Source organism: Zingiber officinale, chromosome 4A (assembly GCF_018446385.1).
Source record: "Zingiber officinale cultivar Zhangliang chromosome 4A, Zo_v1.1, whole genome shotgun sequence".
NCBI lineage: Eukaryota > Viridiplantae > Streptophyta > Magnoliopsida > Zingiberales > Zingiberaceae > Zingiber > Zingiber officinale.
The window spans coordinates 130,049,796-130,075,598 of record NC_055992.1 but is presented as its reverse complement, the minus strand read 5'-3'; the positions used below and the strand labels follow the sequence as shown (position 1 = coordinate 130,075,598).

The 25,803-nt window shown below is 38.4% G+C and overlaps 4 protein-coding genes and 1 pseudogene across 13 annotated transcripts; 4 read left to right on the top strand and 1 right to left on the bottom strand.

Moving 5' to 3' along the window:
• The first annotated feature begins 2,193 nt into the window (after window positions 1-2,193).
• Window positions 2,194-3,551, top strand: LOC121971186 (1-aminocyclopropane-1-carboxylate oxidase homolog 1-like). The gene is made up of 2 exons (XM_042522333.1): window positions 2,194-3,090; window positions 3,168-3,551. Exons 1-2 carry the CDS (start codon window positions 2,233-2,235, stop codon window positions 3,414-3,416), a joined length of 1,107 nt encoding a protein of 368 aa, XP_042378267.1. The 5' UTR covers window positions 2,194-2,232; the 3' UTR covers window positions 3,417-3,551.
• A 235-nt stretch (window positions 3,552-3,786) lies between these two features.
• Window positions 3,787-6,759, bottom strand: LOC121971187. Of its 2 annotated transcripts, none has more exons than XM_042522334.1 (9): window positions 6,607-6,759; window positions 6,432-6,512; window positions 6,198-6,287; window positions 5,918-6,084; window positions 5,177-5,246; window positions 4,547-4,626; window positions 4,393-4,455; window positions 4,137-4,213; window positions 3,787-4,059 (listed from the first exon to the last, which is right to left on the bottom strand). In XM_042522334.1, exons 1-9 carry the CDS (start codon window positions 6,685-6,687, stop codon window positions 3,959-3,961), a joined length of 810 nt encoding a protein of 269 aa, XP_042378268.1. In that variant the 5' UTR covers window positions 6,688-6,759; the 3' UTR covers window positions 3,787-3,958. The 2 variants fall into 2 exon arrangements, 1 of the variants encoding a protein (XP_042378268.1); XR_006109084.1 differs by having other exon boundaries at window positions 4,012-4,059; window positions 4,380-4,455.
• An 860-nt stretch (window positions 6,760-7,619) lies between these two features.
• On the top strand, window positions 7,620-13,031 carry LOC121971185. Of its 9 annotated transcripts, none has more exons than XR_006109083.1 (4): window positions 7,620-7,914; window positions 8,933-10,846; window positions 12,418-12,475; window positions 12,561-13,031. XR_006109083.1 is itself a non-coding variant. In XM_042522332.1 (3 exons), exon 2 carries the CDS (start codon window positions 9,088-9,090, stop codon window positions 10,828-10,830), a length of 1,743 nt encoding a protein of 580 aa, XP_042378266.1. In that variant the 5' UTR covers window positions 7,620-7,914; window positions 8,933-9,087; the 3' UTR covers window positions 10,831-10,846; window positions 12,418-13,031. The 9 variants fall into 9 exon arrangements, 1 of the variants encoding a protein (XP_042378266.1); XR_006109082.1 differs by having other exon boundaries at window positions 12,544-13,031; XR_006109080.1 differs by adding an exon at window positions 12,147-12,233 and having other exon boundaries at window positions 12,418-13,031.
• Window positions 13,032-14,328: 1,297 nt separating this feature from the next.
• LOC121971184 (probable pectate lyase 8) lies at window positions 14,329-19,430 on the top strand. The gene is made up of 7 exons (XM_042522330.1): window positions 14,329-14,557; window positions 14,749-14,838; window positions 15,321-15,386; window positions 17,601-18,243; window positions 18,310-18,413; window positions 18,504-18,642; window positions 18,726-19,430. Exons 1-7 carry the CDS (start codon window positions 14,451-14,453, stop codon window positions 18,945-18,947), a joined length of 1,371 nt encoding a protein of 456 aa, XP_042378264.1. The 5' UTR covers window positions 14,329-14,450; the 3' UTR covers window positions 18,948-19,430.
• Window positions 19,431-21,250: 1,820 nt separating this feature from the next.
• On the top strand, window positions 21,251-25,347 carry LOC121972792 (annotated as a pseudogene).
• The last annotated feature ends 456 nt before the right edge of the window (window positions 25,348-25,803 follow it).

The window sequence follows — 25,803 nt, the reverse complement described above, 5'->3', positions numbered from 1 at the left end:
AAACCAAGATTTAGGCTTTTTTTTTTTCATTTTCGTCGATTTAACCACATCTATTTAAATTGTTTAACGAGATGAGTCAATCCGATGGACCAACCCATACTACTTTATCAATACATCATATTTTATACTTCTCATCAGAATGATATAACCTAGGATGGAACCAAACTATAAATGACATGATAAAAAATATGATAACATTCATTTCTTTATCAGAATTTGTACGGGATGACACACTTAAGACTCTAGTATACCCTTCTAATAGGATTCCCAGTAAGATAGTGAACAAAACCTTATACGAGTCTGGACGAGTAAGAAGGCTAACCATCGGCTCATTATTTTTTTAGATTTTTTAATTAGATTTTTTTATTTAATAATATTTATAATATTTTAGTAATATTAATGGTATGATCTATCTTTTTAGTTAATTTTTAAATTAATGTGTCTCAGATAATTATCGAACGTAGGACTATTCTACTTTCTATTAAAATCAATTTTATAATATATTTATCTTGAGTTAAAATAGGATTATTCTACTTTAAACTAATTAAATTTATTAATCTTATTTAACTCTCTTGATTACAATCTTATTTTATTCATTTAATATTAAATTTATAAAAACTATTTAACTAGCGTGGGTGCTAATTTTTAAAGACCAGTACTATCATAAGTTTGAAATCAGCATCAGCCAATATCATATTGATGTTGGTCTTTAAAAACCAGCATCACTGTTGGTGATGGTTTGTGCAAATTAGCACCAATGTTGGTGCTGCTTTGCACACGTTGGTATTAGTTTGTACAAATCAGAACCAATGTGCACAAATCAACACCACATTCGTATTGCTTTACGCAACCCAACACCAATGTGCAGAAATCAGTACCACCTTGGTGCTAGTTTGCTCAAACCAGCACCACTATTGGTTCTAGTTTTAAACTCCGTTTGTGCTGGTCAGCTGGTGCTTGGTGCTGGTTTGCACAAAGCAATACCAATGTGGTGCTGATTTATGCATGTTAGTGTTGGTTTATGCAAAGCAATACAAATGTTGTGTTAATTTGTGCATGTTGGTATTGATTTGCGTAAACTAACACCATCTGTTGGTGTTGGTTTACACCAACTGTTGGTGTTGGTTTATAGACGAATTTGCGCACATTAGTATTGGTTTACGAAAACCAGCACCAACATGTGCAAAGCAGCACCAATATTGGTGTTGGTTTGCGCAAACTAGCACTAACACGGTGTTAATTTGCGCAAAGCAACATCATTGTTGGTGCTAGTATTTAAAGATCAGCACCAATAGTGGTGCTAGCTAGCACCAGCCAAGGCTGGTGCTGGTTTCAAATTAGCGCTGGTGTTGGTCTTTAACTAGTCTTAGGATCAGCACTAACGTTGGTGCTGGTTGATTCTGATCTTTAAAGACCAACACCACCTTACATGTAGAAGAAAGACTTACATGTAGGAGAGAGAAGAAAATTATATGTAGATAAGAGAGGGAAATAAAAAAAAAAATCATTCTTGATCGCGTCAGAACATCCATATTGGATGTGATATGATCATAGGCTAGTTTCATAATCAGGTGTCAGTTTCGATTGTTGGTGGATCCGGCCGTTGGCTATTATCTATAAATTTTTAATATTTAACTATATTTTTTAAAAAATAATAATATTTTTGAATAGTCATAAGTAATAAATCGTGAACTAATGATTTCAAACTCTAATTATTTTAGACACTTAAGTATAGACGCTAGCTCTAGGAACTGACAGTTCTAAATCGTGATGGGTCTAGCTCGATTTGTAAATTTAGTGAACTGCCGTGGACAAGAGAGGAACAAAAGATATCGGTTAGGAAGTCACGATTTGCATTTGGTCGATGATCCGCATGGAGTCGACCTGCTTGAAGACCCAAGGCTATCTGATCTTAGCAGCCTACGTTGAAATCACAGATAGACAAAAAGGGATGAGGCGTAAGAGCACACTTGAAATTCATCCACACATTGAACGAAACTAAAAAATGATCTTGATCGTTTTAACTATTATATCTCACTTGAAATTCATCGAGAAATTGAACGAAAATGAATAGCATGAGTGCCGTGGAAAAACAATTATTCATGGGTCTAAAAAAACGAATAAAAAATATCACGTGGTTGATATTATAAATTAAAACAGAGCGCCAAAGTTTTCCATAAAAAGAGCAAATCGAGCTTCATAAAATTGCGAAAACGTTCATAAGCTAACTAGATGGCAGCAGCAGCATCCACCGCCCCCGGCAACGGACCACACCCCGTTTCCGATGGCCGCCTGGAAGAGCTACTCGCTTTCGACGCCACCAAAGCCGGCGTCAAAGGCCTCGTCGACAGCGGCACCACCGAGCTCCCGCGGATCTTCATCCACTCCCCCGACGACCTCCCCGGTCCCAAGGACGCCGCCGCCCCCGCCGGCCTCCAAGTCCCCATCATCGACCTCTCCGGCCTCGCCCACCGGCGGGAGGAGGTGGTGGGTCGAGTCCGCGAGGCGTCGAGCTCCTGGGGATTCTTCCAACTAGTGAACCACGGCGTCCCGCCGGAGATCGTCGAAGCCGCGCTGCAGGGGAACAGGAGGTTCCACGAGCTCGACCCGTCGGAGAAGGCGAAGCTCTACAACCGCGAAGCGAGGATGAACGTGAAGTATCTTAGCAACAACGACCTCTTCGTGACTAGAGCTGCCAACTGGAGGGACACGCTCTACTGCTCCTTCGGCGCCTCCCTGAATCCCCAAGAAATCCCCAGCGTCTGCAGAGAAGCGACGCTGGCTTACGACGAGCACATGGTCCGCTTGGCTGAACTGGTCTTCGAGCTGCTGTCGGAAGCGCTCGGACTGAGACGAGACTACCTGAAGAGGCTCAACCTGTCGAGCAAGCGCTCGATGACCGCGCACTACTACCCGGCGTGCCCACAGCCGGAGCTCACCATGTGCACCTCCAGGCACTCCGATCCGATCTGCCTGACGCTGTTGGTGGAGAATGCGTTCGGCGGCTTGCAGGTGCGTCACAAGGGCTACTGGGTGGACGTTCCGCCTGTTCCCGGAGCGATCGTGGTCAACGTCGGCGATCTCCTGCAGGTAAACAAAGTCTTCGACGTTGTCTCTCTTCATGAAGAACTCTGTTGATGTATCTAAATACGTTCCTTCTCTGGTAGCTCATTAGCAACGACAAGTTCATCAGCGTGGAGCATCGCGTGTTGGCGAGCGGGCAAGGGCCTCGCTTGTCGGTGGCGATGTTCTTTACTCCGAACACCGACGAGAAGACTCTATATGGCCCGATCGAGGAGATACTGCTGGATGACGAGGTGCCAAAGTATCGACGAGTACTTTACGCTGATTATATCAAGTGTTTTTCTAATAGGGGATTCGGAAGGGACTCTCCACTCAAGCAATTCATTCTTTGAAGGAAGAAGTTGATGCCAGTAATAAAAACTTCTCTTTCAAAGGAGCAAGAATCAGTTTGAATTTCAGACAGAATAAATATTTTAATAGTTGAGTTTTTTAATATGAATAAGTTACGATTCAAATTTACTCAGAAAGAACAACTTGTTGTACTCGAGAAGATTTTAACCTTCTTAACCAAGAAAATTTAAAAAAAAAAAAACAATTGCTGAAGATTTTCAAATGTCAAGGAACTTCTCAGGCATGATATTTCCAAATGCCGTGCTTAAGCAATTGTTCTTGTTTTATTTATTAAGTTGGGTTTTTTTTCTAAAAGAAAAGAATAAAAAAATGCAGATGTTGATTGTACCCTATCGATTTGCTATAACCAAATTACTGCAAATGAATATTCATTTGAATTTATTGGAATTTTGCAAGTAACAGTTTCCATAAGTATCTATTGACAATCTAAAAATTGATTTCATCATAAATATCAATTGAAGGAAGCTCGACATGCAGAGACTTGTATTGTCATCAATCTGTTGAGGACGAAAGCAAACGTACGTTATTTAAGCTTCTTGCTGAAATCTGAGAGATCCAGCAGCTGAATTCTGGGAATGCTCTCTGCTTCCTCCCTTTCTCTCTCTGTATTATAACCCCATCTGCCTGTTTATTGAAAGTTTATTCTCAGGAAAAGTTTGAAAAAATATGATAAATCCACTAAGCGAAGATATTTAGGTCACCAAGGTATAAGTTCCATCCATCTAATGCAGGCTCTTTGATGACATTTTTCAGAGTTGCAACTCGATCCTCGACAAAGCTGAGCAGGGATAACGGAAACTTACAAATAAGCCAATTTTTTGAAAAAAATAATAATAAAGCAAAGGTTTTTGTATCATATTTTGCTGCTAATAACCAATGCTCCAAGAGTATAGGATTGCTTGGCGAGCAGATGCATGATTTAACAGAGTAGAAAAATTACTCACAGAGTAAACTTACTGAAGAGAAAGACCTTCATGCTGTGGCATGGCTTGGAGCTGCTGTAGGACTTTTACTTTTGGCCTAAAGAAAAGGAAAATAAACCATTTCACAAACCATGCACATTTCATGTATGAATACAGTAAGGAACATGTTGCGTAGATTATGTGCACACCCACTCCCAAGACCATAAATTCGCTCAGCAGGTATAGTTATTCCAGCCAATTCACGCAATAATGCATCAGCAAATCTGGCCTAAGGATATAACAGAGAGAATGATGTCACTGCAACACTTAATTACAAACAAACAAAAAACAGAATTGAGAATTACAAGCACCAATGGATCCTTAAGTTTGAGTTGTGAACACTTAAAGCACTTTGTAGTATCTTTATGAATTATCCTGCGACTTCTACTGTGTGAAGCCACTTAATAAGCAATATAAGAATACAGTCAGACAGATTGGTACGTGACAGGTTAGCCAAGCGGACAAAACAGTAATGGATTTTACAGTGTCAATGAATCATGAAAACAAATTTGTATGTGTGAGCCAAATCCCAAGGACAAGTCTACATGAATTTGTCCTTTTTTCCCACTATCAAATCATCTCATTACCCATTCATATGATCTTTTTCAGGGCTTAGGCTTCTTTGCTGTGAAGCATAACAATATTCAGAACAAGTCATGCTTCATCACAAACATATGGTACAAGAATAGGATGAGCTATCAAAACTTAGTGAGAAATTGTTTCTACTAGCTCCAATTGTATAAGTTGAAGGCTGAACAAAGTAAATAGGAAACCAATACCTGTTTTGTTGTGACAATATAGAGTTGGGAGCTTGCAAATCTCAAAGCATCCGCTACACCTGGGTAGAATCTTCAAGACCAAATCATGATGAGCATACATTTTGTGAGTTCTGCTTGTTGAGTTGAATAAATTGCTTGCCAATCAAGAATATAAAGTGATGCATAAGCATCATAAAGTAGGATTTTCAAACAAGACATCTAGAATCCTGTTGTTTTTTCCCCTAGTTACACATTCAGAAGACATTGTTTTTGTGAACAAATAGTATTGATTCCAATACACAGAATTTATGAATATTACGTGTTCAGAAGACATTGTTTTTTTACCTATCTTTATTTTCTTTGAAGCTTTCTAATTCTCATCTGATCTAATATTATAAACAAATCTCAAACATATAGGAGAAATGCATCTACAATGATGTTGGAACTTAGCCAGCGTGTTTAGCAGCTTTTATATGGTTCATACACTGTCCACATGGAACTATTTTTTTTATTACTGCATATTGTTTCATAAAATAATGCTAATTCAAGCTTATGTATGATCCTTTAGATTCCAAATATCACTTTTTCCTCAAAACATAATGATCAGATAACTTACATCAATAAGTTAGGTACTGTCCTGAAGGAATTATCAAATACATCACTATATAATCTCTTCTGACTAGAAAAGCAGGCATTTAAATGATCTTAGGAACTAGAAACACAGAAATACTAAGCTGCAATTTCTGGAAAGTAAACAAATACCTGTTAGCACCAATCCAACCAGAGAGATCATTCTCCATCCACTCATCCCTCACTCTTCCAAAGAGGTCAACCAAAGAATCTCTCTCTTCACCCCACTCCTCCATAATGACAGGCTTCAATTTCATCCAGTTCTCCAATATAGCCTCAACGGTTAATCCATCTGCAACCTTTAAATTAAGCGACAGCAAAGATCAACATAACTATTTCTACCAGTATACTTAAATCATACACTGAACAATAGACACAAAAATTTTGACTTGTCTACAATTTAAGGCATCACCGATGATTTCCTCGCGGAAGGTGCCTTAAGCTCCACCAATAACCTAACAAGCAATAGATTCTCGTAACCTGTTTCAACCACCGGGCGGAGCTGCAAAAAGGAATTTTGTCACTTCATATTTCCTCATTTTAGCAGAAGGAATATCTTTTATTGCTCAAAATAACTTAGCTCCGACTTGAAAATTTGGTGAATTCGCACAGAAAAAGAGGAACAAGATATCGGTTAGGAACTCACGATGTGCATTTGGTCGATGATCCACGATTCTATGGAGGAGTCGACCTGCTTGAAGACCCAAGGCCATCTAATCTTAGCAGCCTAAGTTGAAATCACAGAGAGACAAAAAGGGGTGAGGACTAAGAGCCCATGGATTGACGGATTGAAGCAGACGGGAATAAGGAAGGCGGGATGCCTTGAGGGCGGAGGCGGAGCTCTCGCCGCAGCTGTCGCAGAGAACGCCATCGAAGTCCAAGGCGTAGAGATCCCCGCCCATCTTGGGTGCGCTGTTCTCGTCCAGCCGATCGGATGACGTCGTTGCGCTTCAATAGCGGTCGACATTTATCGGTCTCCTCGTGTTGGGTTCGATTAAGCTCCAGTAAGATAATTTTCTCTTTAACCCTCGAGGTTACTCCGTTTTTTGACGTTACCTTTGAAATTTCCAAAATCACCAAACTTCTCCAAACAATTGTTTTTTTAGTATTTTTTTTAGTTGGTATCGTATATCTAAATCTTTGCCTCGATTATTTATATGATGACAGATCTGATCTACGAGAGTTTTTCATTAGTCATATGGATAAATCAATTGTAGCAAAAAAATAAATATGCTCGTTTTTAGTATCTCGTTAATTTATCCGATTCTGCCGAGATTTGAACCCCTTATTATAGCAACACTTCATGTGTAATCATCTGGATAAATCAAGAAAATACATATGAAAGTCATCCTGACAATCAACATTCTTCGATACATTACTCATTAAGGAGAAAATCATTCTTAATACACCATAATTGAATTTTTAAATCTAGATTATTAATTATCACGGAAGAATTTAACTATAACAAGTTAAGATCAAACCCTCTGGTCCAGAAAACTCTGAATCAGAAAAAGCCTTGTCTATTTATTGATTGGATGAATTAGACCTCATTTATTAAAGAGGTGGGGTCTTCTAACCAATAAATAAACAAGAGATCAGGAGTGATCCTGGACCATAGGATCCCTGCCCTAACAAACTGCCCTGAGGCAAAAATCAGACATTTAACTCTTTTCGTATCATCTCACTTTTTTATAACATCAAAGAATAATATCAATGAATATAGGGTGTTATTTCACAAGTTGTAATCTGAGGGGGCTTGAGTAGAAAGTAATTAATTCATACAGAACCAAATTATTATATGTATAAAAAAAATCTTAAAATAGATAAACTGGGAGTTCCCATGAGCCCTACGCTGGCCACAGCGATCTCCTCTTCTTCTGAGTCTTCGTTCACTTGGTCGATCATGGCAGTGGCGGCTGAAGCTCTACATAGATCTCGCTTATAGGTTCCTCTATCGCGCCCTCTCTAGTCTTCGCGTCACATCTAGTTCCCTTCCTCTTCTGCTTGCGTGATTCGCTCCCGAATCCCCTTCACCTGTGTCCTCCCTATCTTCGCCCCTGTTGAAGACTTTCGGAATCCAGTTCCATGATGCCAGCTCCTCCCTTCTCTGCGCATTTCTAACTCACCAGGTATGACCGTCATTTCTATTCGAGCTCATGTTTCTACTATGTCGAACCTGAAAGTTGTTCGATCACGCACGAACAGTGAGAAACCATTTTTTTTGTGATACCAAGGAATGGATGCTGGAGGAGGAATTTCCAAAGGTGAAAACTTGTGGATGTATAGAATAACAGATGACTTCAATGCACTGTTTAAATTGTTTTAGAAGATAGAACCTGTGTGCATTCGAGAATTTGATTCAAATGATTAATTCTTTCCATGAACGAATAGGATATTAATGTTTTTGAAACGCTCGATTCTTCTTGAGGAATCCCTTCTTCCTATCTTTGTATTTTGAGCAACTTAGCGGTCTTCTATCAAGAAGCTCTATTTGATATAACTCTTCATTTGATGAAGGTGCTTCTGCCACCTAGGAAGTTTTTGTGGTACATTCTTCTTGAAGGGACCAGATTATTTTGTGAACGGTTGCATAGTAGAAGAGGGAATTCTCTGTTTATGTGAACGAAGGAAAGCCTTTTGGCATCCTCTTCAATTTACTAATCACTTCTCAGCTAATTGACGTGACCTTGTTATAACTCATTAAGGGGAAACATGAATAAAATGCATGTTAACTAGGTTATGGTTATTTACAACCATGATCGATAAACATAGCTTCTGTATAAGATGTTTGATAATTTGCAGAATATTTTTTTCTTGTATGATTGAAGTGTGCTGCTATTTCCACAACTAGAAAAACAAAATCAAATTACAAAATCAAATGTGCAGCACTTGAATTATTACTGGACTTCCATTTATTTCTCTCCATGTACAAAGTAAATAGGAACTTGAATTTCTTTTTCTTTCTTTCTTCTAAGTAAATTTCCCTCATTACCAGTGCTCAATTAGTGTAAGTTGGTGTTTCTTGTTAACCCTCCACTGATAAAAAATGACTTGACATTGTTCTGCATTATTAAATCACGATTCACATCTACATGTATTGATAATGCCATTATGACATTATCTTCTTTTGATCTTTCATTCTTGCAGGAGATATTACTTATGCTTTTTTGGTGATTCTTGTTGAAATTTTGGTATGACTGACTATATTGTGGAAGAATGTGCTTCATGAAGATAGAGATGCTAAAGCATAAGCTAGGAGGAAGTTGCTAGCTTATTCTGAATACTGTATCTATACTTTCTGGATGGAAGATTTTAGTTTTGTTGTTGGGCAGCAATTCGCTGATGTCAAGACTTTTAGGAAGGCAATAAAAGAAGCTGCTATTTCACAACATTTTGAACTTAAGATTATAAAGAGTGATCTAATTCGCTACTTCGCCAAATGTGCCAAGGACAGTTGTCCTTGGCGAATTCGTGCAGTAAAGCTTCCAAATGCTCCAACCTTCATTGTAAGAAGCATTGAAGGGACACATACCTGTAATAAAGATGCACAACAAGGTCATCATCAAGCATCTATAGATTGGATTGTGAATCTCATCGAGGAGCGGCTGCGAAGCAATATGAATTATAGACCAAAAGATATATTGCAAGATATTCAAAGGCAATATGGGATAACTATACCATACAAGCAAGCATGGAGAGCAAAAGAAAGAGGTCTGACTGCTATATATGGTTCGTCTGAAGAGGGCTACAGTCTTCTCCCAGCATATTGCGAGCAGATAAAGCTTAGAAACCCTGGAAGTGTTGCTCAAGTGTACACTATTGGACTAGACCATCAGTTCCATAAAATTTTTGTTTCATTCAGTGCTTTAATTTATGGCTTTTTGAATGGTTGCTTACCTATAATTTGTCTTGGTAGTACTGAGCTGAGAAGCAAGTATCTCGGCACATTACTTTCTGTTACTTCATTTGATCCCGATGGTGGAGTATTTCCAATTGCTTTTGGTATTGTGGATGTGGAGACCGAGGAGAGTTGGAATTGGTTCTTGTCTGAGTTCTATAAGTTGCTAGAGATAAGCTGTGAAAGCAGATCTCAGCTTACAGTTTTGTCTAATGGACAAACTGTTATTCTTGAAGCTGTGAGAAGAAACTTTCCAACTGCATGCCAGGGAATATGTATGCGCTACTTTACTGAAAGTGTAAACAAGGAATTCAAGAACTCGAGGCTTGTCCATCTTCTTTGGAAGGCTGCTTATTCTGTCAATGCATCTAGCTTTCAGGATAGGATGGCAGAAATTGAGGAAATCTGTGCAGAAGCGGCAAAAAGGATTCAACAGATTCCTCCTACCTACTGGGCAGTGGCTTCTTTTGAAGGATCACGCTATGGCCATCTTTCTTCAAATATTGAAGAGTTCAATAGGTGGATACTTGAGACACGGGAACTTCCTATTCTTCAAGTTATAGAAAGTATACATGGCACAATGATCAAGGAATTTAATGAACGCTGTGAAAAAGGTTTGAAGTGGACTTCAAGACTTGTCCCTTCAGCTGAAAGGCGTATATCAGATGCGATTAAGCATTCTGTTGGATACCAAGCGCTGCGTTCCGATGAGTTTGAATTTGAGGTTCTCTCAGCCAATTGCTCAAATATTGTTAACATAGGCATCCATTGTTGTTCTTGTCATGAGTGGCAGTTGTATGGCATACCATGCTCTCATGCTATTGCAGCACTTCTTTCATGTAACAAAGACATTTATGAATATACAGACAGATATTTCACAGTTGCCAGGTATCGGGAGACATATTCTCATCCAGTATGTCCAATTCCTGATAGAAGTGAGTGGTATAAAGCAGCTGAGAGCTCAGTGGATAGCGAGACTCAAATTGTTTGCCCACCAAAGGTTCGTCGTCCTCCAGGACGCCCTGAAAAGAAGCGGCTTAATGTGGAGGAAACCAACCATGAAAAGCATATAGTGCATTGTAGTCGTTGCAACCAAACAGGACACTATAAGCGAACATGCAAAGCTGATATTACCCACAAGACATGAGGATATTGGCTTATTGGTATGTTATATACCCTTGTGAATAACCCATCAGATTAGTAGTTAAAGATTAATTTTGTTGATGCATGTAACATGTGTAGATTAGTATTTTCATTCTGTTGGTTCTGTGGCAAGTAGTCAAATTTTGCAAATATGGGGAAAGAGAAACTTTGAGAGGTAGATAAGTAAAAGGGGTTGTTTTTATTTCATAAACAAACCTCATCTGTTTTTAGGGATTACATGAAAGAACAATTTTGTCTTGATTTTTCTACTTAATGACCTTTGAGTGATAGACAATTTGAATGAAAATTGACTTGGTGGATGATAAAAAAAAATTATTTTGTTGTCATGCAGAGTAAGTTTATACAACAATACATTCCTTAAACTGTCTTCATTCCATTAATTGTCATGAGTTTGGTGAAGAAATTAAATTTGAATGACTTGGTGAAGATGTTATTACTTGATCTTAATTTTGATGTAGACTAGTTCAACATTTGTTTTGTTCACATCCTCTCCAATGGAATGAAACAGCAAGTCAATGGGTCAATGGTTCTACTTTTTTCTGTGAAATAATGGGTTCCTTGCAATTTGAATAGCAAATTTGTTGTCAACATATAAGTTGTTTCTTTAATACTTTTCAGATTCTCAAGCAACCTCCTTAGCCAAACAGCATGTCGCGTAAGATATTTGATTGAGGCTGCTTCAGAATTTGAATGTGATTCAAGAAACAACAAAAATATAAGTTGATAGCGAATCTTGAATTCAACATTTCATAACAAATAAGGACATTGATTTGTGCTTCCATTTCATTCAAGTGCATATCAAGAAGGTAAAAGGTTGAGTTAGTCTACATCCAGACTGGAGATCAAGTTGTTGTTTTCTTCACCAAGCTAATCGGATTTAATCTCTTTGTCAAGATCAAAAACTTTTTGAATGAAGGATGAAAGATAATTAAGTTTCTCAAGGTGTGTTAAATAAACTCAATCATGCATGATGACAAAGTTGAAATTTTCTTGTGATCCACAGTCAGTTTTCATTAGAAAGGTCTACTACTCCAGGGATGAATTTGAGAAACCAATAATGAAATTGCATCCTTTATGTAACGATGAAGCAACATGTATTTCTACTCCCTGTTACACAGATGAGGTTTGTTTGTGAATATGAAAATAATTTCTCTATTTCTTTTTATCCCTCAAAACTTTTTCCTTCTCTCGCAATCACAAGATTTTGTTGCTTGTGCTAAAACCAACAAGTTCAGTTCTATCATCATCACTCATGATTAAACTTTATTCAACATTGTCATGTTGTTTGGAGTTCAACAGCCTACATCAAGATGAATGCCTGCTTGTTGTACCTTTTGCTTGTAATGTGCTCGTTAGCAATCAATTTGTCTATGCACAGGCACAAAGGTACTTTATCTGACCCATTGGTTTCATTTCTCACTATAATAACATAGTAAAGTAAACTGGTACCTTCATGCAGAATAACTTAATGTTTGATATTCTTTTCCCTTCTTTTGAAACTTTCATACTTTTCAATGTTCTTAAAGATTTATAATTTTTTCTACTTTTTATATTTCTTTGTTATTAATAGATGACTCGGCGAGTCCAAGGTGTGACTCAAGGTGACTGCTTGACATGAGCAAACTATGGTAAGTTCATATTCTATCTTGACTTCTACCAGTGTATGTCTCAACAGTTAGACTCTGTTCGATCCAAGATTTTGGTCTCCGTCAGAACAAAACAGCTGCAAGTCGATGAGGACGAGAACAAGAAGAGGAAGCTTCTCATGATGCAGATGAAATCTCGGTGTCTCCTAGCACCTTGACTCACCTCACTGTTGACGAAACCTTGAAACACTGAATGTCTTCCTCATGTCGCATGCTAATTGACATACAAAGACACCTAACGCACATCCATCCTCAACAGAAATAGAACTTTGTGTACCGTAATGTCGATTGGAAGAAGGATCACATGGAATCCAAATGTGCGTCAATGAGGAAATCTCATGCTCGTCATCGTTAGCATTGTTTCATAGCCATCTTGCATCTCACCGCAACATTATGTTTAATATTGCCAACCCTATCTATATCCATACAAGTCCATCGAATTCCTACTAGATTTTGAAGGGAATGTATCAGACGAAATATTCTCAAAGATATTGGACCGAGCACGTGATGGATCAATGAAAGATATCTTAGCTGTAAACTGTGCTTATCTACTTCCATTTGGTGAAGGGGAATTTAAGGTCCATGAGGCTTCTTCAAAATACGATTACTTTGAAACCTTTCGCGATAGAGAAGATCTAGATAAGAAGGAAAGAGTTTTTTAAAAAAAATTTGTCAAAAATTATGAACTCGGCGCCTAAAGAAACAGTCCACTTATTCTGTTTTAGGATTGCTAAACCATTGCTTTAACTAGCTCACTTGTTATCCGCCTGATTTTGAGTATCATTATTGTTATTAACAGGTGAAGATTAGTTTGCCCTAATTACTTTTTTATATTTTTCAACCCCCCCCCCCCCAAATTGTTGGTTGCTTATGCTTGGCGACCAAACAGCCATAAAAGTTGCAAGGTGAAGAAAAAATTTAATAAATAAAAACAAAATTCATAAAGTAAATTAACCAAACTTGCTGTATGTTTTACTTGGCAAAAATAGTAAGTAATTAGGTGGCAACAAAACAAACCAAACGTATCCATACCGAATGACAATGTAGCGTAACCAAACGCGATCGATAATTTTTAACTAATTAAAGTTTATATAATTAATGGAACGTGAAGAAAAAAATGATTGTTTTTATTGATTTCATTCAGTGGTTTTCAAGCCTGGTAGACTTTGCAGTCCTCCTTGATTAGTAGGCAGGCGTACCTTCCTTACCTTCCTTGATTCCGGCATTAACGGCGAGACTGAAGCAAGTAGAAGGGAGAAAAATTATTTCCTTTTATTTTAATTTTAAAAATCATTAAAAAATTGTAAGAGTTTAATTATTTTTTAAATATACTTATATAATCATTAATGAAAATTTTCATATGATTCGTTAACAAGTTCACAAGGCAATTTCCTCATATAAATCTAAGATATTTAGCTATTAGACTATCGTTGCGAATACTTTGAAATTTTCTTTACGATGACTGATAGAAAATTTTCATACGACTAATTCAGATTAGTCGGACAGACAGAATAGATAGCTAGTGCTAAGTTAAAAATACAAAATTAATGAAATCTAGCTCGCAAGGTTAAATGACATGATTCGGAGTAAAATGTAATTTATGAAATCTCAAGTGTGAATGAAAGAAATTAGCCAAGTCCGTCGGTGAGCGCTCGCACGTGCTTGCGCTATTCAATCGTCGTCGGTGTCCTCTCCGTCGCTAACGGCTCCGTTACTGACGGTTACGTCGTGAGTCGTGCAGCGAATAACAAACATTTAACCGCGGTTAAACCGGGGTTAACGAAAGTTGCACAACGCCCTATAAAAATGGCGCTTCCTCTTTAGCTTCCAAGTGTCCTCGCCGAACCCTGCTCTTTTTGCCTTCCCTCTCTACTCCGCTTGCCTCGAGACGCTTTCCCTCTTCGAAGTGTAGATCCGAGAGCAAACCAGAGGAGACGGAGAGAGGAAGGAAGCAAGAATGGAGGTGGCGACGGTGATGGAATCACTGAGGTGGCCTCGCTTGCTGGCTCTCGGTTTTTTAGTTCTCGTCGCGTGGTTTGGAGTCGATCAGATCGCTGCCTCGAGGTACATTGCCTTTTTATGCGAGATTTGGTCGGATTTAGGTTTTTAATGGGTTTTGAGATCGGATCGAGGTAATGTGCTTGAAACAGGGAAGTTAGCTCCTATGAGTGTTTGTCGATTCTTAGTTCTTTTCCGTTGCAATCGAGTTTCTTCGAGGTAAAGCGTAGCTCTAATGCGTAACATTCGATTTGTAGGGGAGGGATGGCGACGACGGAGGCTGCCTTCACGAGGAGGAACTTGCGAGAAATCGTAGTAGCTAACCAGTCTTCCAAAACTGTGGAGAGGTATGCAGAGTGTCTAAACCCTTCTGCTCATCCCTCTACAGCTCTAGTAAATGGATCTGGCTTTTGGTTTTGCCTGAGGAAATACTTAAGCCGTCAGATCTGCCTCTGCTCAATAGCAAAACATTAGGTCGGTGCTGATAGCTAGGCTCTACTCTTTCGCTTTCAAGTTGAAATAGAAAACAGTGGTAAGTTGTAGGAATTAACTTATCGAAACATCGGATGCCGCAACTTCCCGGGAAATGGCGGTCAAATCAGGGAGAAAGCAGCAACACGCCTTCTCTCCCACTTAATTTCCGCTTCCTTTGCATCGATTTTTTTTTCATTTTTTTATTTTTTTAAAAAGGTAACCGACCGCCTCGAGTTTCGTTGTTCTCAGTAAAAGCGGCGATTACATCCTCAGTTTAGTAATTTAACTCTAGTTTAAGTGGCAACCTTGTCATTCCCAATACCTGATTTTTCTTTTGCTTTCACTCTTTGGACAGTGTTGGGCGAGATGTGTTAATGGGCGCGGTCGACGATCCGGAATTGGTCGCAGCAGAGGTGCACAGGTCAGTCATCCTTTTTACGGCTTTTTTCTTCCAGATTTAATTTGCTATATTCTTCCTGATTTTATCTACAAAGCCGGAATTAGTTGCCATTTTGTTCATTGTGAAACTAATTGCAGTCATGTCTCATGCAATTTGTCTTCGTCCGTGAATGGATTATATGACTAGCATTTCTATTTAGTTCAACAGCTAATTTACTAACATTCTTAATTTACTAGGAAGACAAGACGAGATCTGATTATTAATAATAATAAATTATTCGATTACAGAATAATAAAATATAGTCATTTGTTTAGAGTAACACAGAAATTGTTCTTATCCTGTTTGTTTTGGTGGATAAGACGTGTGCCCTTAGCTTCTGTTTGTTATGTTATGAAGACAGGAACGGCATTAGCCAGCGGGTTTCTCAAATTTTTCCTGTTGAATTTGATCAAAATCATTTCTATTTTTTTTTTTTTTTTTTGTGTTGGGTGGTTTTTGGACCGTCGCCTGTTGAACATGCCGGTCCAGTCCAATTGAAAGCATTGCTTTCTAGAGTTCCAGTAGTAAAAGTAGTAATTTTTTATAGTCAATTCTAAGCTTTTCAATCACATAAGTTTGTTGTATAAATATTCTTGATCAGTTTTGGATACTAAGACTCTTTAGTCTTTAATCTCATGAAAAGGAGAGGGGAAAGAGATAACAAGTATGTTTTCGCTAAAGTTTTGGGAGGAAAAATACTTCTTTTGTTGATTGTATCGGGAGTTCAGTCACTTCTACCTAATTTGAATAGGCTTCCTCAATGCAATTCTAAGTGAAAGGTTATATTTATCCTCCATCTTTGTGAGCTTGAGCAAGGTCTAGATCACCTAGACTCGACGTTAACCTAATTAATTTTTTTTTTATTAACAAGGTCTAGATGGCACAGATGATGAGCGTATGGGCCCCATCATGTGTTTGTCATTTGAGCTTCCGTTGAATCTCCCGGGCGTTGTAGGGGAGTAATTAATGTGACGTTTTTTTTAATTGACGAGGTCTAGATGAGTCACGTGCAATTAAGGTTTGAGTAAGTGAAGTCCAGCATGATTAAGTGGGCAGGGAGGGCTCATTAGCCATGGGGGCTCTGTAACTCAAGCGAACAAGACAGTGTGGTTTTAGAATTTTGGTTCCTTCCCTCTTTTTCTTATATAAACAACTTCCAGGGATCCCAATTTCCTTTTTCAATTTTCTTCCTCATTCTTTTTTATTGAAAAATTTTTTAAAAAAAATTGTCCTGGATGGCGTGGATTATTTTTTCTTATCACACACACATCTAACATCTGAACAATTAATTCGGTTGGTTTCATAAAAAAATTATCAAATAAAGTACAATGGCCCTACTTGGACTTTGGATTCCATTCGGTTGACACATGTCCCCATGTGACCACATGCTGTACCCCTAGTGTTTACATTTGTGTGCTTGCTTTAGTTGCTCATTTGCTCTGCGCTGAGCGATGATACCTAATATGCATTCAATTCGTCGTCAGACACCCGTGTCCCCGTTAATAAATGTCATCTCTACTCCCCTTCGCATTTCGGTCGGTGATCCCAATACTCAATTAATTCAGCATGGGCCAACTCCACTTCCGATTTACACCATTTCGGTGATCTTCCACTGGTCCTTTATCTTGTCTCATTAGATGTCCTCCCTTCCGCTTACAATATAATTTTATGAACATAACTATTGTACTTTCATATGCATTTCTACAAGTACAAATTAAATTCTTATATATCATTTTTTTCTTGATAAATTATGGACGAAATTGAATGAAGTAAGATCATTCAATCCACTCTTAGAAGGCTGGGTTCTGAAGAAGGGATTTATCTATGTGATTTGCCTCTTTTTGAATCCCAATCACTTGTAAAATTAATTAGAAATTGCTCTGGTAATATTATTAATTTCACATGATATTATGGGCGATCTAGATTTTTTTTCAATCTCACGTTTTTACTCTTCTTGGTGCTGATTTGATTAACAAAATGCATTAAAAGTGTAATGTTCTCCTTCTTTCGATGGTTGAGTGGGATCACTCACTTTATTGGTTAATGTTTTGGTTGATTAGACCATTTTCAGAGCATGGTGTCGAATCTTAACATGTTCGCCCTAACAAATATTCTAATATTTGTTTGAAGTTTGTGCCGTGGTCAATCGAAGGCTTTCATTGGCAGTAACTGGTTGTAATTAAATTGATGGTGCAGGATGATCAACGACAGCACGGCTCGTCGGGAGCTGGGCTACTTGTCATGCGGGACAGGGAACCCCATCGACGACTGCTGGCGTTGCGACCCGGAGTGGCACTTCCACCGCAAGCGCCTCGCTGACTGCGGCATTGGCTTTGGCCGTAACGCCATCGGCGGCCGCAATGGCCGCTTCTACGTGGTGACTGACCCCAGGGACGACGACCCCATCAACCCCCGCCCAGGCACCCTCCGCCACGCCGTCATCCAGGACGAGCCGCTCTGGATCGTCTTCAAGCGCGACATGGTCATCACCCTCTCTCAGGAGCTCATCATGAACAGTTTCAAGACTATCGACGGCCGTGGCACCAACGTCCACATCGCCAATGGCGCTTGCATCACCATTCAGTTCGTCACCAATATAATCATCCACGGCCTCCATATCCACGACTGCAAGCCCACCGGCAACGCCATGGTCCGCAGCTCCCCTTCCCACTACGGATGGCGCACCATGGCCGACGGTGACGGCGTCTCCATCTTCGGTGCCAGCCACATCTGGGTCGACCACAACTCCCTCTCCAACTGCGCCGACGGCCTCATTGACGCCATCATGGGATCCACCGCTATCACCATCTCCAACAACCATTTAACCCACCATAACGAGGTACAGAACGACCTTTTCTTTTCTTACGCCACAAATGTCTTAATTACCCAAATCTGGTTGGTGCAGGTGATGCTATTGGGCCACAGCGATTCTTATGTCAGGGACAAGGCCATGCAAGTAACCATTGCCTTCAATCACTTCGGAGAAGGCCTCATCCAAAGAATGCCCAGGTAATTAATTGAATTTCTTTATCTAGGTAGCTATCATCTGATTAATTTTCAAGCTTGCCAAATTTCCAAAAAATGGGCTTCCAAAAACAGATGCAGGCATGGCTATTTTCACGTAGTGAACAATGACTACACTCACTGGGAGATGTATGCCATCGGAGGAAGTGCCGATCCCACCATCAACAGCCAAGGCAACAGATACCTTGCTCCGGCAAACCCATTCGCCAAGGAGGTAACATTAAATCACATATACACAACTGATAATTGATTTCATTATCTCTATTTTGTTGATCATTTGCTTTCCAACAACAATAGGTGACTAAGAGAGTGGAAACCGGTACAAATGTGTGGAAGAATTGGAACTGGAGATCAGAGGGCGACCTCCTATTAAACGGCGCCTACTTCACCCCTTCCGGTGCAGGTGCCTCGGCTAGTTATGCCAAGGCCTCCAGTCTGGGGGCCAAGTCTTCCTCCATGGTCGGCTCCATCACCTCCGGTGCAGGTGCTCTGCGCTGCCTTCGGCGTTTCCACTGCTGAATATTTGATTCATCAGCATATCATAACTACCTTACACACTCCAACTACCATTCCACAACGTAAAAGTTTTTAAGAAAAACAAAACAAAAAAGAGGGGGAAAAAAAAAGTAATTAAGTCCATTTGCATTCGACTGTGTCGCATAGTTTTCTCTTGTCTCACAGTCATTCCACACCGGTCGCTTTTACCCTAATCTCGACCTCCCCTATTTCCAGCGTAAGCCAACGCTTGTGGAGTGGGTGGAAGCGTTGCTGATTATAATTCCTTTACTCCTTTCTTTCCGTTGATTCTTCGTCTGGCTTTAGTTGAGTCTCTAGCTCTGGAAGCTTCTTCCATTTCTTGAATATTTGAATGTTGGTTTTTTGTTCTCTAGTTTCCAGGTTGTGTGACATTAAAGTTTACGTTCTCTTAGGTTGCTTGTAAAAGACATGCAGTGTCATAGCCACTGAATGAAATATTTTGAATGATAATATTTAGTTGTTATATTTTTCTTGGTACTCTGTTTTTTTCCTCCTTTCTCTTTCATCACTGCTAGCTACATATACAAAGGAGATCCTAAATTCCAAGTAGAAGGGCCAAAGTAAAGATAGTTCAAATAATTGAGGCTGGTGAAATGGTTGGTTGTGTTGAATTATACAAACAGGTTGATCAGGGCAGCTAAGTCAGGGCCAAACTACTCAAAGTGAGTCGAGCAACTAGAGAGGTGGATAGGCCTGAGCTAAGAGCATAATGAGTGACCAAACTAGGTCAGCCAACTGACTCGAATAAAGCGAATCCAACATAGAAATAGAATTAACTCAAACCTACTTGTAACCTCTCTGTGATCCCTGCCAAAGCATTTGGTACTGAATGTGGTCCATCTTTGAGCTTTCAAGATTGTTTCTGGATGCTACGATTAAATTTGACATATTACATAATACATATTACGTTGGAGAAAAAGAATCTATATGCTCATACTTTGATGAACCCGTTGACCTTAAGACATGGGACAAATTGGGAACCCATAATACCCGTCAATAATACACTTCGTCATAGTGATACCTTGAGATTATAACTTGCATCCCACAGCTTCTACTTGTACTCTATGAAACAACCTATGCATCGAGTTTAATGAACGAAATTTCTGAGAAATCTAAGCAAGCGGCAAATTAGAACGTGACTCCTTAAAGCTACAAATCGAACAAATAAAGCAGCACTAGAGGAGTCCATATCTAAACAAACAGAGACATTGGCAATTATTTGAAGGATGAAAAGTCTGTTTGTATGCAGAAGCAACCGGAGGAGCTGAGAAAGTTTAAGAAAGAATTCACTGATAAATTAGTTTGTACTCTTAAGGATAATCATGTGAAACCTGATTGTTACATATTAACTCCCGAAGTTTCTATTGGTCACCAAGGTAAATTGAAAAGCATTGACGGATCTTGATATACCATCAAACGTCACAAGTTTTTCGAACTCCTAGGTATAATTTGCTGTAGTTGAGATTCATGTTAGTATATGATAAATTATTATTATATAAAGATAGATTAATCTTTTATTATTATTTTATTATCAATTTATATTTCCTTTTCCTTTATAAACCTAAGTTTTTGCAATACAATTTGCTAACCTCCTTTTTACGGCTATCTCTTTCTCTCCTTCACTTTGTTGCCTTTTACACTATATTTGCATTCTTTGCTTTGTTCTCATGGCATCAGAGCCAATTCATCTCCTCTTTGAATGAATCGTGGAATAGTTTTATTTTCGGAATTCTTTGTGACGGCTGTAGAAGAATTGTATTTTCTTGAGTTACAACCGTTGGATCGCCTTGAAACTTTGAGAAAATGTTCCTCACATCCAGGGCTACATTTTGAACGGTGGAGATCGGATTTTAAGTTCTTTAAGTCCATTTGACAATTAAAAAACATGACTATTGAGTTTTGGTTGCGCGGAGATGTCGACCTCTATGAATCCTCGATGCAAGGATGACTTTGGTAAATAGAATTGGTAATCTCTTGAAGAAATATGTAACTTGTTAGGAAAGAAAATCGTATCCCATGATTATTGCTCGAAATATGTTAGGGAAGTAAATGATATTTAATGATTCTTGCTGTAAATATGGTAACTATCATATGAGAATTACTGAATTATAGGAGAGGAAGATATGTACACTTGTATATATATTACGTCTTGTTAATGAGAAAAGTAGAACCGATTATTATTTTCTTCTTCTATTTTTACATGGTATCAGAGCAGTGATGATCTGCTCTATTTTTACATGGATTCTAACAATTCTTATTCTCTACATCATTCGGATCATCCCGGAATGATTCTTATTTCTAAATCTCTTGATGGTGACAACTATTCAACTTGGCGCAGAACAATGACCATCTCTTTAAATGCAAAATCCAAATTTTACTTTGTTGATGGAACCCTCGAGGCACCATCTGCCCAAAACAAACCAGAGGACTACACGACATGGAAAAAATGCAATGATATGGTATTATCCTGGATTTTTAATTCTTTGATACCTGATATTGTAGATAGCATCATTTTTTATGACACCGCTCATGAAGTTTGGGAAGATCTTCAAAATCGCTTTTCTCAAAGCAACGCACCACGAATTTTCCAGATCGAGAAAGAGATTGCTTGTCTTGCTCAAGAACAGATGACAGTTGCGTCTTATTATACAAAGTTAAAAAAATTATGGGATGAGTTAGGATCCTATAATGATGCTGCTTGCACTTGTGGTGTAAACAATAAAAGACGTAAGTTGATGCAATTCCTCATGGGATTGAATGAGTCTTATAATGCTATTCGTGGTCAACTCCTCATGAACCCATTACCTGATGTTTCACAAGCTTATTCTTCCATTATTCAAGAAGAAAAGCAATGAAAATTAGTTGCAAGATGGGAGACAATAGAAGCTTCTGTCATTGTTGTTCAAAAAAGTGAACCAGTAGCCCTTGCTGTTCGACACAAATCTAGTCCCTTCTTTCGCCCTAATTCCAATAACCGCAAGCCGCTACATTGTTCTTATTGTGATAGAGATCATCATACGAGAGAGACATGTTGGAAACTACATGGTTATCCACCTGGGCATCCCAAGCATTCAACGGTCAAAAATAATCATTTCAAGCACAATGATAGCAATCAATCTTCAATTCATAATATCAAATAGACTCCGGTGATGTAACAATTTCAACCAATTATGGTTGGATTGACTGAATTACAACTACAACAACTTTTATTCATTATACAGAACAATGGAACATCTCAAACAGCTACTCCCAAGGCAAATAATGTCACAACTTCTTCAGGTTTGTCCTCACTTGAACTGATAATCGATAGTGGTGCAACAGATCACATTACTTCTTCTCCAGCTTTGCTTGTCAACAGTAAGGAGAACACTTCTTTACTACCAGTTGTTATGCCAAATGGAGACCAGACTCTAATTATCTTCACTGAAAATTTACCTTTAAGTCCTATTATTTATTTAAAGAATGTTCTTGGCATGCCATCTTGTAAGGTGGATTTGATGTCGGTGAGTCGGGTCACAAGAGATTTAAATTGCTCAGTAGCATTCTTTCCTTATTGGTGTATTTTGCAGGATTTGATGACGGGGAGGATGATTGGTTTGGGTAAACAACGAGATGGACTATATTACTTGATTGCAATATCAAAAAATAAGTCACATCATCCTGTCCAATCTATCCATACCATCAAAGCTTCCTCTTCTCAAAACACTACTACCTTGTGGCATCGACGTCTAGGACACTTATCCTCTTCTAGATTAGACTTTATGTCTAAAACCTTGTTACATTTCCTTTTAGAACCACATAATAATTGTGATATTTGTGCGTCTGCAAAACAAACAAGGCTTCCTTTTTCAACTAGTTCTATTTCTTCCGTTAAACCATTTGAATTAATCCATTGTGATATTTGGGGCTCCTTCAAAGTTCCTTCTTTTTCTGGTGCTAAATATTTTTTTGACTATTGTGGATGATTTTTCTCGCTTTACTTGGGTTTTTTTTATGCATCATAAAAATGAGACGAAAAATCTCCTAATCAATTTTTTCTTTTTTGTGAAAACCCAATTCAATACTCCTATAGCAAATATTAGGGTTGACAATGGAGGAGAGTTCTTTTCTATGCGAGATTTTTTCAAACAACAAGGCACTACTTACCAGCATACTTGCGTTTACACACCTTAACAAAATGGGGTGGTCGAGCGCAAACATAGACATATCTTTACATCAGTTAGAGCCTTTCGTTTTCAAGCTCATCTCCCTTAACATTTTTGGGCAGAATGTGTCTCTACTGCTGTTCATATAATTAATAGGCTACCCACGCCTATACTTTCTCACCAAACTCCATTTGAGAAACTCTATGGAAAAGTTGCTACTTATTCCCATCTTAGAGTTTTTGGTTGTCTAGCTTATGCCACTAATGTTCATGTTTCACATAAGTTTGCTCCTCGTGCCACAAAATGTGTTTTTCTTGGGTATCCTGTTGGTCAGAAAGCTTACAAATTATATGATATTAAAACTCATCAAGTCTTCACTAGTCGTGATGTTATTTTTCATGAAGATATTTTTCCCTATGAGTTCATATCCGTTGAGCCACAATCAAATTCTGTCTTACCTGTTGCAATCTCAGATTCCTCTTCCGTTCAACCAACATCTACAGAATACATCCCTGTTGATTCTACTACTTCACCAATAGCCCCCTTACATCGTTCTCAACGATCTCATGTTCCCCCTGCAGCCTTGCGTGACTATTTTTATAATCAAGTAAGTTCACCTGAATCATTGTCATCCTCGTCATCTTTTCCAAGTAAAGGTACACATTATCCTCTCAGTAATTTTATCTCTTATAGTCGTTACTCACCACAACAAGGTCTTTTATTGCTACTATTACTAATGATGTTGAGCCTACATGTTATGACCAAGCTGCCTCCCAATCTCATTGGCAAATAGCAATGCAATCAGAATTGGCTGCTTTAGAGGCCAACAATACATGGTCTCTCACATCCCTTCCTCCTGGAAAATAAGCTATCGGTTGTCGTTGGGTATACAAAATCAAGCGTAAATCAGATGGTTCCCTTAAACGCTACAAAGCAAGGCTCGTAGCAAAAAGTTACACGCAACTTGAAGGTGTTGATTATTATGACACTTGTTCACCTACTGCTAAAATGGTTACAGTACACTATTTATTAGCTTTGGCAGCTGCTCAAAATTGGTCTCTTTCTCAACTTGATGTCCATAATGCTTTTCTTCATTGAGATCTTTTAGAGGAAATTTATATGTCTCTTCCTCCTGGTTTTCAGCGACAGGGGGAGAACCTTGTGTGTCGCCTAAACAAGTCCATATATGGATTAAAACAAGCCTCTCATCAATGGTTTGCAAAATTTTCTACAACTATTCAAGATGATGGTTTTGTTCAATCCAAAGCAGATTACTCTTTGTTTACATGTAAGAAAGGCAAATCATTTACTGTCTTATTGATATATGTTGATGATATCCTCATAACCAGCAATGATCCAATTGCTATAACTGTTCTTAAACAGTTTTTACATAATCATTTTCGGATTAAAAATTTGGGTGACTTAAATTATTTTTTTTGGTATAGAAGTCTCTCGTTCAAAGAAAGGTATTTTCATTTCACAGAGAAAATACACTTTGGAAATTCTAAAAGATAGAGGATATTTTGGAGCCAAACCTGTGGATTTTCCCATGGAGCAAAATTCAAAATTATTGGATGAAGGAGAATTGTTAAAAGATCCTTCTTTATATAAGCGGCTTGTCGGACGCCTGATTTATTTGACCATTACTCGTCCGGATATCACCTACGCAGTGCACATATTAAGCAGATTCATACATGCTCCACGTAAACCTCATATGGAAGCTGCCATGCGTGTATTGCGGTATCTAAAGAACAACCCGGATCAAGGTTTATTTTTTCCTTCCCAAAATATTTTATCTTTGTACGCTTTTTGTGATTCAGATTGGGGAGGTTGCCCAATATCTAGAAAATCAACTACAGGATATTGTATTTTTTTTGGATCTTCTCTAATTTCCTGGCGAACAAAGAGACAAAAAAACAGTTTCTCTATCCTCAGCGGGGGCTAAATATAGAGCTATGACTGGTACATGTTGTGAGTTATCTTGGCTACGATCATTGTTGAAACATCTGTAAATATTGCACTCAAAACCAGCATTATTGTACTGTGACAACCAAGCAACACTTCATATTGCCGCCAACCCAGTATTTCATGAAAGAACCCGACATATAGAAATAGATTGCCACTTTATCTGTGATAAAATTCAAGATAGTTCAGTTACTACTGAATATATCCCTTCAGAAGAATAACTTGCAGATGTGTTTACTAAACCATTGGGAATGAAAGTTTTTCTACAATGAAGCGCAAGTTGAGAGTTCTTGACATTCACTCTCCAACTTGAGGGGGAGTGTTAGGAAAGAAAATTGTATCCCATGATTATTGCTCTAAATATGTTAGGGAAGTAAATGATATTTAATGATTCTTGCTGTAAAAATGGTAACTATCATATGAAAATTATTGAATTATAGGAGAGGAAGATATGTACACTTGTATATATATTACGTCTTGTTAATGAGAAAAGTAGAATAGATTATTATTTTCTTCTTTTATTTTTACATAACTTCCGGTCCATTATTTCAAGCAGCAAGGTGGATGTCATCCTCAAAAGTTTTTGTTAGAGGACTTTTATATGGCACAAATGATCAAAGTCTGAAAGAAGTATTTACTAATTTTGATGAAGTGGTTGAAGTTCGAGTTATCATGGACAGGGAAATTGGAAGGTCTAGGGCGTTTGGATTTGTGACATTTACTTAGCG